The sequence below is a fragment of the Corythoichthys intestinalis genome, chromosome 9 (assembly GCF_030265065.1).
Source record: "Corythoichthys intestinalis isolate RoL2023-P3 chromosome 9, ASM3026506v1, whole genome shotgun sequence".
Classification (NCBI taxonomy): domain Eukaryota; kingdom Metazoa; phylum Chordata; class Actinopteri; order Syngnathiformes; family Syngnathidae; genus Corythoichthys; species Corythoichthys intestinalis.
In genome coordinates, this window is record NC_080403.1 from 41,006,480 (window position 1) to 41,020,441 (window position 13,962).

General features: G+C 41.8%; 1 protein-coding gene across 2 annotated transcripts in view; it reads left to right on the forward strand.

The window, feature by feature from the left end:
• Nucleotides 1-13,962, forward strand: part of LOC130922126 (arf-GAP with GTPase, ANK repeat and PH domain-containing protein 2-like) — a 76,160-nt gene that overhangs the window by 48,353 nt on the left and 13,845 nt on the right. For both annotated transcript variants that reach the window (XM_057846673.1, XM_057846674.1), the window contains 8 exons: nt 165-269; nt 371-530; nt 3,943-4,071; nt 4,147-4,284; nt 4,427-4,486; nt 10,542-10,693; nt 11,175-11,265; nt 11,913-12,135. In XM_057846673.1, the coding sequence (XP_057702656.1) occupies nt 165-269; nt 371-530; nt 3,943-4,071; nt 4,147-4,284; nt 4,427-4,486; nt 10,542-10,693; nt 11,175-11,265; nt 11,913-12,135 (1,058 nt within the window). The remainder of the gene's footprint in view (nt 1-164; nt 270-370; nt 531-3,942; nt 4,072-4,146; nt 4,285-4,426; nt 4,487-10,541; nt 10,694-11,174; nt 11,266-11,912; nt 12,136-13,962) is intronic.

A 13,962-nucleotide genomic window follows, 5' to 3' on the forward strand; every position in this document is an offset into this window, starting at 1 on the left:
AAGGAAGTGTCATTGTGTGAATTAATGCATTGCACATCTTGGCTGCATGAATACATTGTGGGTGTTTTTGGCCGCCACCAACCAACCATCCATCTGCCTAACTGTGTGAGATGAACACACAAGATTAACAGTGCATTTTCCATTTTTTATGTGACCTCTACCAGGGATTCTTGCTCAAGCGCAGCGGGAACTCGCTCAACAAAGAATGGAAGAAGAAATATGTTACCCTCTCCAGTGATGGCATACTGTCATATCACGCCAACGTCAATGTAAGTGTGTGTTTTGACAGAGCCATTTTAGGGTTTTATGATGCAGACACATCACTGTCAGCTGGTGGGTTGGTGTTCATGGAGTCTGCTTGACTTGGCAGGACTACATGCTGAATACCCCCGGGAAAGAAATGGACCTGCTGCGAGTGACAGTAAAAGTGCCTGGAAAACGGCCCCCTCGTGCTGTACCCACTGGCGCCCCCCCAGTCGGGCTTAATGGCAGGGTAAAAGACGTGCAAGGACCAGAGGGTGTCAACCTGGGTGAGATAAAAGATACTTTTCTTCATCGCAACCCTTGATAGATGTAAAAATCTCCAGAAAAAATATATAAATTAGAATGATATTGATTAGTAGAGGTGTGCATCGGCACTGCCCTCACGATTCGATTCGATTACGATTCGGAGGGCCACGATTTGATTCGATTCGATTCAGAGGGCCACAATTCGATTCGATTCGGTTCGATTCGGCAATGCATCACGATGCATTAAAGCCTGGGATGCATTAAAATGCTAAAGCAAAGCATATTTTTCGTGAATCATGAGGCAACACAAGCGGTCAGACATTAAACAACTTTTTATAGGCTCTTGTGTCATTCCTGGTTGTAGTCAAATGAAAATAGTAATATATATATAAATTTTTAAAAAAACATCACAGCATTTAATTAGTGCTTTGAATGAGACCAGGGCTTTCTTTTTTTTTTTTTTTTTTTTTACACACAGTAGCAGCCTTTCATTTTTTAAACACCGCATAAGTTTGGTCAAGTTTCCCACCAACCTCATAGAAGCCAAAATGTCTCCATATGCCTGCTTTCAATGTCTTTGGTGCGTCAATAATGTTTCGCGCTCCCTCTTTCTCCGCTTCAGCCATTGTTGTTATGTCTTATCTCTCTGCTTTCTCGATTGCCACTGCGCAATTGCGCATGTCTTTGACGTTACTCCCGTGAGGAAGCAGATTTGGGTTCCTCGTCCCCCCTGCATTGCTTGTACAGTAGCTCCCTCTACAGGTAAACATGAGAATAATAATACAAATGGGGAAACCAAATCCATTGTATCACCAGAAGATTTTTGAACGGACTTATATATTTTAATATGTGCTGAATCGATTCGGCTTGTTGCCCGCATCGAATCGCATCGTCCATGGCTCGCATCGGGATGCATCGCCGCATCGATTATTGTTGACACCAGTATTGATTAGGAAGCAGTGTTGTTTTTGGTAGCCCTTTTAATCATAAGCGGAAAAGTGTCATTGCATGTAATTGACTTTCCTACATACACTGGGGCAAATAAGTATTTAGTCAACCACTAATTGTGCAAGTTCTCCCACTTGAAAATTATAGAGAGGTCTGTAATTGTCAACATGGATAAACCTCAACTATGAGAGACAGAATGTGGAAAAAAAAAAAACAATCACACATTGTTTGATTTTTAAAGAATTTATTTGCAAATGATGGTGCAAAATAAGTATTTGGTCAATACCAAAAGTTCATCTCAATACTTTGTTATGTACCCTTTGTTGGCAATAACGGAGGCCAAACGTTTTCTCTAACTCTTCACAAGCTTTTCACACACTGTTGATGGTATTTTGGCCCATTCCTCCATGCAGATCTCCTCTAGAGCAGTGATGTTTTGGGGCTGTTGTTGGGCAACACGGACTTTCAACTCCCTTCACAGATTTCCTATGGGGTTGACATCTGGAGACTGGCTAGTCCACTCCAGGACCTTGAAATGCTTCTTACGAAGCCACTCCTTTGTTGCCCTGGCTGTGTGTTTGGGATCATTGTCATGCTGAAAGACCCAGCCACGTCTCATCTTCAATGCCCTTGCTGATGGAAGGAGATTTTTACACAAAATCTCTCGATACATGGCCCCATTCATTCTTTCCTTTACACAGATCAGTCGTCCTGGTCCCGTTGCAGAAAAACAGCCCCAAAGCATGATGTTTCCACCCCCATGCTTCACAGTGGGTATGGTGCAATTCAGTATTCTTTTTCCTCCAAACACGAGAACCTGTGTTTCTACCAAAAAGTTCTGTTTTGGTTTCATCTGACCATAACACATTCTCCCAGTCCTCTTCTGGATCATCCAAATGCTCTCTAGCGAACCGCGGACGGGCCTGGACGTGTACTTTCTTCAGCTAGGGGACACGTCTGGCAGTGCAGGATTTGAGTCCCTGGTGGTGCATTGTGTTACTGATAGTAGCCTTTGTTACTGTGGTCCCAGCTCTCTGTAGGTCATTCACTAGGTCCCCCTGTGTGGTTTTTGGGATTTTTGCTCACCGTTCTTGTTATCATTTTGACGCCATGGGGTGAGGAGTAGAGATGTACCAATCGATCGGGATGACGATCGATCGGGTCCAATCACATCATTTTCAAAGTATCGGAATCGGCAAAAAAATATCGGCCATGCCTTTTTTTAATATATATATATATTTTTTTTATTAAATCGTTTTCTAAATGTATTTAACGTAATAGACATAATATGTTACACTCATCCAGAGTCTTTAGTTTAGGCTTAAGGTACGAATAACGGCGGTAATTAATTTTTTAAAAATGTATCACGTTAAATATTTAACGCAATTAATGCATGTGTTGCACGACCTACTCACGCATTGTCGCGCTCAATCTGTAATCTGGAGCTTGGAGAGGACACCGGTGAGTAAGTGTGTGTGTTGGGTGGGTGTGGGGGATTAGGGGGTGCAGCACGTCACATGAGACACGACCAAACACATTTTATGAGGGAAACAATGGCACATTTTCATCTCGTATTCATCTTGTCAGACAAAAACTGGCATTCGTCTCGTTATGTTTTAGTCTCTAGTCACGTTTTTAGCTCGTCATGTCATTGTCATGAAAAAAAAAAAAAAGTTCGTCGACGAAATATTTTCACTATCGTTGATTAAAACAATACTGTTAGCAAGAGCAGCGCTCACCCAAGGCCTCACAATTGTAATTTGGATGAGCACTAACTTTGAATTTTCTTTAAAATGTCAATTAAACTTCATATTCACAGACAAATTAGGACAAATTGTTAAAAATCATTCAACTCCTATCTCTGTCTAAATTATATTCTTAAAAATGTAACTCACTCTAATGGAGTCTAAGTCTTTGTCTCATCACATCACATTTAATGGAAATCAGTCAAGTAGCCTCATGCATAATACTGCGAACAAACAAAGTGCAATTAAAATTTGCTTGGCTGAGCAATTAACTTAAGCAAACAAACCACCAGTAGAATCTAAGGGGGGGGATCTCAGAACAGACCCATATATCATTTTTCCCCCCAAGGCTTTTATATCAGGGAATAAATAGCAGCTACAACTGCGCAAGTGAACGTAGAAAAAAAAAAGTACAGTGTATTAAATCAAAAGTATCTATTGCATATTTACAACATAAACAGTAGCAGTGAAGTGGCAAATAACTGGCACCTGAACATGAATAAATAAATACAATGCTGTTGTGAATTTAACACAGGAAAAAGCAGCAGCCGTGGAAGGGCAACTTTATATGAATAAATAAATCATATTGACACAGTAATGAATAAGCAATAGAGCGCTGTGTTGATTATGTAGTCTAACCGCAGGATGACTGAATTTCGGGAACGTAATACTTTTATTTTGTTTACAACATGAGCAATTTTGGATGTTTTTATATTTTTACTATTTGATCCTTTTATAGTTCCTGTCAGTGCCAGTGGGATCCTGCAAGTGGATGACATGGAGGGCCTGGGAGGCCCTCTTTTCCTGAGGAGTAGCAGAGGCGTGCAAAGATGTTCCTCCAACGTTTCCAACCACGCTCAAAGCGTCGGTGAGGGACAGAATCAGAATACTTAAAATAGCACACATTGTAACATGAGTCGATTAAGTGTGAACGTGTCAGCAGACTCTGCCGTTGAGGGCGTATCCAGCTCTTCGTCCACCAAGGACGTAGGCTCCACGTCTCCAGTGGAGGACAGGAAGAAACATCGCAGGAAGAAGAGCACGAACCAGAAAGGGGATGCCGCTATTGGCCAAGCAGACGGTAATGGCAATTTTCATATTCTAAAGCTTACAAATAAAGATGATTAGTTGTCACCAAGGTTCTTACGGTCATTTTACACCAAATAAACTAAATATATTGAGTCTCCATTCATAATGATTTGATCTGTTTTTCTTTTTTCTAGCCAAGCGCAAAATGTGGAAACTTAAAAGCTTTGGTAGCTTAAGGAACGTGAGCAAAACAGGTAATGTATTGATATTTGCTATCATAATGCATCTTTTAAAACTCTTGATGATGTAGTAGTACTGACTTCTGTGCATTCAGTGTGGGATCAGTTCCCATTAAATGACGGTGTGGATGTGAGTGGGAATGGTCGTCCATGTTTGTATATGCCCTGCAACCGACTGATGACCTGTTCAGTCGTCGTTATGTAATTGAGCTTTCGTCTGATGTTAGCAGGAGAGATAGGGAGATAGAGATATCGGTGAGGGGGCCGATCTGGCCCGAAATGGTGGTATCGGTATCGGCGAGTACCAACAAAGAGGGCACCGATACCATTTACCGGTCCAGTATTAAAAAACTTGACCGCAACCTTTATTTGTCCTGACGCTCACTACACTCTCTGTTGTGTGATGACACGTGATCACTTTGCATGCCAAACAGCTATCGCTATCGGCCTGCTCCAGAGCAATGTCGGCAGGCCAATAGTCGCTCTTAACCAATGCCGGGGCAGCTTTTTCCTATGTAAGAAAAACAAAATATGACATGAAAATGTCAGCGGTTTGGACATTTCAATTTATAATCTCTGTCGAGTAGAATAACTGCATGCAAGATTTGCGGCCTGAAAGTTTCGAGAGGTGGAGTTGAATCGGCCAGTTTCGATACCTCGAACCTGATAAAACATTTGAAGACTAAATGTGAACGAACACAAAGAGTTTGAGGCTACGACAGCAGCAACTGCTACCAAGAGAAAGCTCACTTCGTCTACTTTACTTTTATTTTTTACTGAATGACGCAGTAATTTGAGACCTGTTTCAAAACAGTGCTAAGCAAAGTAATCTGAGATTACTTATAATTTCATGAAAGTTGAACTGTTTGGCCTTTGAGAGCCAAAACTCTGTGTTTTAAAAAGTTTATTCATTATTCATTCATTGTATTTTTACTTTCTTACTGTTGGGCTAGTATTATACATGTTTTAATTTCACAAATTTAGCACTGTTATGGCCTTTGAGAGCCAGTGGTTTATTTAACTATTGTTACCCATACCAAAAGTTCTACTGGATTCACTTTGTGTGTACTGCACACCCAGGTATCGGTATCGAGGCCCAAAAAAATGGTATTGGTGCAACACTAATCTCAAAGCTACTGAGAGAAGCCCGCGGCATAAAATAATAATAATAATAATAAAGTAACGTAAACTCATATAGCACAAAACAATTAACTATCTACATTTTTTTGGACCCCCCCACTGTTAAGGTAGATTGCCGGAGGTTGCCTCCCTGAAAAGTAGATCTTGGAGCAAAAAATTCTGTGCTTTAGCACATTGCAGCCCTGACCAAGATAATCAGTCTTTAATATGGATGAAAGGATGAACTCTTGTTGTACAGCGCCCTATATTGTAGGTGACATACCACAGTTGCCTTGTCAAAAAAAGGAAACTATATTGCATCATTTGGTGCAAGACTATGTTGTTCCTGAATATTGCATCTATTGTTGTGCTTTTCATCACTTAAAACAATGTTGAGGTTGCCATATAAACAGTAATAATCTTCTGTTAAGTAGGTGCATGACAACATAGTTTTGTGATATTCATAAAAGTACATGCATTTTAGCCTGTTGTTGATCTTTTCTTTCTAAACTATGTACTGTATATATTAAAAAAAAACAAAAAAAAACACTCAGTTGACACTGTCATTGTCTGGGTTTTGTTTAGTGTTTTGTGTCTTGTGTTTGCCGTGTTTTTGTGTTTTGGTTTGGTTCTTTTTCATTCAAGTATTTCCTCAGTGGGTTCATCTAAAGCAGGGGTGCTCAGTATTTTTTACTCCAAGATCTACTTTTCAAAGAGACAACCTCCTGCGATTTAAATTCAACAGCGGTGGGGAGCTACAAAGCTCAGCAGGAACGCTCTCCTGCTTCCGCCTTCCCCTCTTTTTTTCTGCCCGGGTATCCTCCCTGCGTCCCTGCGCAGGTCGCTGGCTGGGTGCTGGTGGGTTAGTACGCTGTGGGAGTCCTGCAGTGTGCCGTGTCTGCCGTGGGGTGGCTGCGGCCATGGCTCGTGGGGCGGGCGATGGTGGGGGTGTCTTCATAGGGCGGTGGTTGCACGCCCCCTCATCCCCTTCCTGAAGGCCGGTTGATGGGGGTGCGAATGGTCAGGGGGACCACCCTGGATCTCGAGGGGGATCACACCGGCCCCCTTGCTGGAGCTGTGGGAGGAGGGATGGGCTCCCCCCCGACTGGCTAGGTAAGGGCCATGGCCCTGGGGCGGCTCCCGCGCGGCATTACCATTCGTCTGCAGGACTATCACATGTCTGATAGTGATGGTAATCTCGCATGACTAGGTGCAACAATTGGACACATTCAAGTAGATAAACTATTGGTGTCAGGATTAGTGATCAGACAGCACAGAATAGGATGCCAACATATCCACACTCACAAGGGATTCACATAAATACTGGGTTCTACATGTCACATGGCTGAGTTGTGTACACTTACCCCCTCTCATCACTTATCTTTCTGACTCCCCCCCCCCACCTCTTTCTCCTTGGTCATCAGATCCCCCGTATGGTGTCAACCGGAAATACAACTAGCTAACGATAGCACCAACATATTCATTGTTGGTGTAGGTGTTCAATGTAGTGTATTTCATGTTGTTGTGCTTCTTTTGTCTCTCTCTTTTTTTTCTGTCCTCTTTTTTTTCTGTTCCTTCATAACCCCTTCCTGTTCGCTTCTTTCTCCTAATAAACAAAACATTTTGAATAATAACAATGGGAGTATGCTATACTCCCATGTGATACATTAAAACTTTTCAGACCAAAAAGACACTCAGATTCTCATTCCCCGTGTCAAGCAGCTGAACAGGACACGTTAAAAAAAAAAAAAAGGAAGGAAGGAAGCTCAGCAGCAATATGTTGCAAGCTGATAATGAAATTACAAAGTCAAAAATGATCTGGATTCTGGAACTTATATTGCACACACAACATAATTAACTATGCACATCTTTTGCCCACTCAAAACCCCCCAAAAAACCTACGCTAGTGTTGCGATCAACTGGTAGATCGTGATCGATGTAATGACCACCCCTGATCTGAAGTTCAATGTTCCTCGTTCCTTCAAACATTGGCCGTGACCCGTGCTTTTACGCCGCCATATTAATTCTCTTTAACGCTTATCGATGAGCGAGGGGGACCAAGGAGCGAGGATCGAGGAGATTTGCTGGGCTATCTTGAATTAAGGAACCTTTGATGTATCCTCATTGAAAGTGCTATAGTTATTCGTTGGTGACGTCAACCAATCATTCATTCATTCATTCATTCATTTTCCATGCCGCTTTTCCTCACGAGGGTCGCGGAGGTGCTGGAGCCTATCCCAGCCGACAACGGGCAGTAGGCAGGGGACACCCTGAACTGGTTGCCAGCCAATCGCAGGGCAAAAGGAGACATACAACCATTCACGCACACACTCATACCTACGGACAATTTAGAGCGTTCAATCAGCCTACCATGCATGTTTTTGGGATGTGGGAGGAAACCGGAGTTCCCGGAGAAAACCCACGCAGGGACGGGGAGAACATGCAAACTCCACACAGGAAGGCCGAAGCCCGGGATTGAACCCTTGATCTCAGATCTGTGAGGCAGATGTGCTAACCACTAAGCCACCGTGCCGCCTCAACCAAGCATAATGATCGAAAATTGTGAGGTGTGAATTAGTGGTATTTTCTATTTTTTGGTCAAACTGAGTATTTTTGCTCACACATAAGATTATTGTGTTATTGTTTGCTTAAATGTCATATTACATCAAATCCAATTTGCAATTCCGAGACTAATATTGTACTTTGTAGTTGTTGTAAATGTTAAACAGTGGTACGACAAAGTATCTGAACCTTTTGGAATTTGTCACATTTTTGCATAAAATCACCATCACATCTGATCTGATCTTTGACAAAAACACACACACCAATTTTTACCAAACAATTTAAGTAAGGTGTGTGCCCAATCACTATGAGTGGTTTAAATCTGCCCTGCCCACTATAAAACACACACCTGCTAAGAAATGTCTTGATGAGAAGCATTGTCTGATGTGCATCATGGCTCGTTCAAAAGAGCTGTCTGAAGACCTGCGATTAAGGATTGTCGATTTGTATAAAGCTGGGAAAGGATACAAAACCATCTCTAAAAGTCTGAAATCACTGGCACAGTCCAACATCTCTGTGCACACATCAACTATATGTAAAACTATAGCCAAGAATGGTGTTCATGGGAAGACTCCACGGAGGTGGCCCCTGCTGTCTTAAAAAAATAATGTTGCTCGTTTAATGTTCGCAAAAAGGCACTTGGACACTCCACAGAAGTTTGGCAAAATATTTAGTGGACTGATGAAACCAAAGTTAAATTGTTTGTGAGTAATCCATAACGTCATGTGTGGAGGAAGAATGGAACAGTTCACCAACATCAACACCTCGTTCCCACTGTGATGCATGGTGGAGGGAGCATCATGATTTGGGGCTGTTTTGCTTCCTCAGGGCCTGGACAACTTGTGATCGTTAATGGAAGAATGAATTCAAATGTTTATCAGGATGTTTTCCAGTAAAACTTGAGGCCATCTGTCAGACAGTTGAAGCTAAATACTTTAGAGGATGGATGCTGCAACAAGACAATGGATGCTGCAACAGGACAATGATCCAAAACACAGAATTAAATCAACTTCAGAATGGTTTCAGAAGAACAAAATACACGTTCTGGAGTGGCCATGTCAAAGTCCAGACCTGAACTCAATTGAGATGCTGTGGCATGACCTAAAGACAGCGATTCATGCCAGACATCCTAGGAATCTGACTGAACTGCAGCAGTTTTGTAGAGGAGAATGGGCCAAGATTAGTCAGACTGATCTGCAGCTACAGGAAGCTTCTGGTTGAAGTTATTGCTACCAAAGGGGGGGCCACGAAACATTAAATGTTAGGAGTTGGAACGTCTTGTTCCCTCACGATACGATACGATTAGCGATACAAAGCTCACGATAACGATGATCTGACGATATAGCGATACAGCAATTATCGATACATTGGTCAGGAAATCATTGTAGGATATTCAACAAACAACTAATAAACAGAAAAACAAGCTTCTGTTGTGAATTGGAATGAGTTTATCACTAGTAGACGTCCAATCCATTTGAAATGGGAGGGTGGCAGCCATCCCTCCCACTTCAAACGGATTGAACGTCTATGGGCGTCAGTGACAGCCAATGCCAGGCAATGAGGTAATTTTGGGCCATTTAAGGTCATTTACCTGTTGATTTTCAGTTAGTTCCTGTTGATTTTGGGGTATTTCATGGGTCACTTCCTGTTTATTTTGAGTTATAGAACAGGAAGTGACCTGAGAATCACCTAAATGAATAGGCAGTGACTCAAACTCAACAGGAAATGACCTGTAAATGCCCTAAAATGAACAGCAAGTGACGTGTAAATGCCCTGAAAATCGGACAGAATGACTGTGAATGCTTTGGTTTCTTAAGAACAAACATTCCCAGTCTAAATGGATTGTGGGTCGAGCACCGTCAATGTAGCCTTAGAGTTAACTGAGACACTATTATGGTGAAAGATTTTTGGTAGCAACTTTTTGGTTCTTGGTTTTTTTTTTTTTAGACATTGACACCTTTTTTTAAATATCTCGATTCTTGGCAGGAGCATATCGATAACCTTTTGGGATGCAAAGTATCACGGTATATCGCCAATTCGATATTTTGTCACACCCCTATTAAATGTGATGGTTCACTTACTTATTTTCCTCCTTCAGTCATTGTTTGCATACTATTTTCATTAAAATATGAAAACCTATAAATGTTTGGGTGGTTTTAATTAAAGCAGACACTGTTTTTTCATCTGTGTGATTTTGACAAAGATCCGCTCACATTTGATGTTGATTTTATGCAGTAATGTGAGAAATTCCAAAAGTTTCAGATACTTTTTCACACCACTCTATGGTTGTTGTTGCTACTGATTTAGCAACATTCATACTATTCAAGATAACTTGGTGAAAATAACCTGCAATTAACGATTAGTTTGTGTGTGTTTGTTTATGTGACAGATGAAGAAAACAACGATTTCCTCATTGTGTCGAGCTCTGGCCAGACGTGGCATTTTGAGGCCCAGAGTGTTGAAGAGAGGGATTCATGGGTGCAAGCCATTGAGAGCCAGATCCTGGCCAGCCTGCAGCTGTGTGAGAGCAGTAAGAATAAGGTCAGGCAAGCAAGTCCTCACACACATACGCAAATGTATGCTTTTTGAAAAATCCTGCACCTCTTATTCATCGGAGTGTGCCATCTGTTTGCACTGGATATACATTATAAAACATTTCATCCTTGATTCATGATCCTACAACACCGCCATGATGGCTCTTGTCAAAAAGATAAAGAAAGTTTAATTGATTTTCCGCTGCTGAAGTCACTTCATCACCAGCATGTCATGATTTCAGGCCTGCTCAATATTGCATTGTGCTGATACCCGCACTGCAGCAAGGACACATCCTTGGATGAGTGCTTAAAAATGTAATTTCCTCCGATATCACGAGTTAATGCGATGATGCAGAGGTTTTTTTTGTAGTGAAACAATTTGCCTCGGGTCAACCCCTTTTAATATCCTTAGCCATCTTTTACAGCTTCTTCACAGGCAGATTTGGAGAAGAGTATTGCTAACAGAATATACTTTGTGTTTTTCACAGGCTCGCAAGAACAGCCACAGCGAGGCCGTGGCTCTGCAGGCTATTCGCAACGCAAAAGGCAACAACTTCTGTGTCGACTGCGATGCTCCCAGTTAGTGACATCTTTATCTATTTGGACCCTTTGTGTCTGTCTACCATGTCACATCTGACGTAGTATTCAAAAGCGATTCAGATTCAGAATATTTCAGATTCAGAATATTTATTGTCATTGTTACAAAAAAAGCACAACGAAACTTTGTTTGGAGCATCCATCCAGCTCATACAGCTAAGTTGGTAAGCTGTATGAGCTGGATGGATGCTCCAAACAAAGTTTCGTTGTGCTTTTTTGTGCCGTCATCTTTCATCTTCTTATTGCCTTCATTTGAAGATGAATGATGTTGAACAGAACAATAGAACAAAGCATTGCATTAGCTATTGAGTAATTTCTCTCATTTTTCGCAAATTTAAATGATCACAGTGGGCGAAAAAGAAAATCTCAGAATAGAACAATGTAAAACAGAAATCAGTGTTATACTCTTGATTACAAGCTGCAAAAACACATTGATGTCTTGTTAATTTTTCCACTGAATCAAAACTGGGTCACCATGCTGTGGGAGGAAGGGTACTTTTCTCCATTAAACATTGTGCTTCTCAATGACTACAGTCTTCCTTGGGGGACAGATATGACATTAAATAAGTAGCTGATGATTGTTGATTTACAAATAGTTGTGATTGGTTTATGTGTTCTTTCTCTCGAAGATCCTACGTGGGCCAGTTTGAACCTCGGTGCCCTCATTTGCATCGAGTGTTCGGGGATTCACCGTAACCTGGGGACCCACGTTTCGCGCGTTCGCTCCCTGGATCTGGACGACCTGCCACGAGAACTCACTCTGGTTCTTAGCGCCATTGGCAACCACATGGTGAATTGCATATGGGAGGCACGTACCATGGGCCATCGTAAACCGCCACCTGATGCTAGCCGGTAATGACAGTAAAAATAATATTTATACAGTGGTGAGAACAAGTATTTGATACACTAACGATTTTGCTGGTTTTCCCACTTGCAAAGCATGTAGAGGTCTGTAATTTGTATCATAAGTTCTCTTCAACTGTGAGGGACGGAATCTAACACAAAAAAACAGAAAATCACGTTGTATGATTTTTTAATAATAAATTTGCATTTAAGTGCATGAAATAAGTATATGATACATCACAAAAATCGAACTTAATATTTGGTACAGAAACCTTTGTTTGCTATTACAGATACCAAACGTTTCCTGTAGTCCTTGACAAGGTTTGCACACACTGCAGCAGGGATTTTGGCCCACTCCTCCATGCAGATCTTCTCCAGAGCCTTTTCCAGAGATTTTCTATCGGGTTCAGATCTGGTGACTGGCTAAGCCACTCCAGGACTTTAAGATGCTTCTTACGGAGCCACTCTTTAGTTGCCTTGGCTGTGTGCTTTGGGTCGTTGTCATGCTGGAAGACCCAGCCACGGCCCATCTTCAGGGCTCTCACTGAAGGAAGGAGGTTGTCAGCCAAGATCTGGCGATACATAGCCCCATCCATCCTCCCCTCAATACGGTGCAGTTGTCCTGTACCCTTGGCAGAGAAGCAGCCCCAAAAAATGATATTTCCTCCTCCATGTTTCATGGTTGGGATGGTGTTCTTGGGGTTGACTCATCCTTCTTTTTCCTCCAAACACGACGAGCCGAGTTTAGACCAAAAAGTTCAATTTTGGTCTCATCCGACCACATGACCTTCTCCCATTGCTCCTCTGGATCATCCAGATGGTCAGTGGCAAACTTTAAACGTATCTGGACATGCACTGGCTTCAGCAGCGGGACTTTGCGGACTTTTAATCCATGACGGCGTAATGTGTTTCCGATGGTTTTCTTCGAGACTGTGGTTCCAGCTCTCTTCAGGTCATTGACCAGGTCCTGCCGTGTAGTTCTGGGCTGATCCTTCACCTTCCTCATGATCAGTGAAGCCCCACGAGGTGAGATCTTGCATGGAGCCCCAGAACGAGGCAGATTGAACGTCAACTTGAACTTCTTCCATTTTCTAATAATTGCTCCAACAGTTGTTACCTTCTCACCAAGCTGCTTGCTTATTTTCCTGTAGCCCATCCCAGCCTTGTGCAGGTCTATTATTTTATCTCTGATGTCCTTACACAGCTCTTTGGTCTTGGCCATTTTGAAGAGGTTGGAGTTTGTTTGTTTGAGCATGTGAACAGGAGTCTTTTATGCAGGTAACAAGTTCAAACAGGAGCAGTTACTTCCGGTAATGAGTGGAGAACAGGGGCTTTTTAAAAAAGAACTAAGAGCCGAAATATTTACTAGTTGGTAATGTACTGTATGTCTTATTTCATGCAGTTAAATACAAATTTATTATTTATAAATTATACAATGTGATTTTCTGGATTTTTGTATTAGATTCCGTCCCTCACAGTTGAAGAGAACTTATGATACAAACTATAGACCTCTATATGGCTTGCAAGTGGGAAAACCAGCAAAATCGGCAGTGTATCAAATATTTGTTCTCCCCACTGTATATATGATACATAAATATACAGTGATCCCTTGCTACTTCGCGCTTCAAACTTCATGCCCACAGTTCATCGCGGATTTTTTTTTTTCAATTAATAAATGTCCCGATCTGATCACGTAGTCCCTCACTCTCGCTCTTGTTGCTTTTCTTGGTCAGGAAGTGCAGTGGAGTTGCTTTTTAAAGTTAACGATGATTGACAGATGTTAAGGTTTGATCTTGCCAGAGACGCTTGTAAGCCAAAACTTTAAAGCGCCGTATG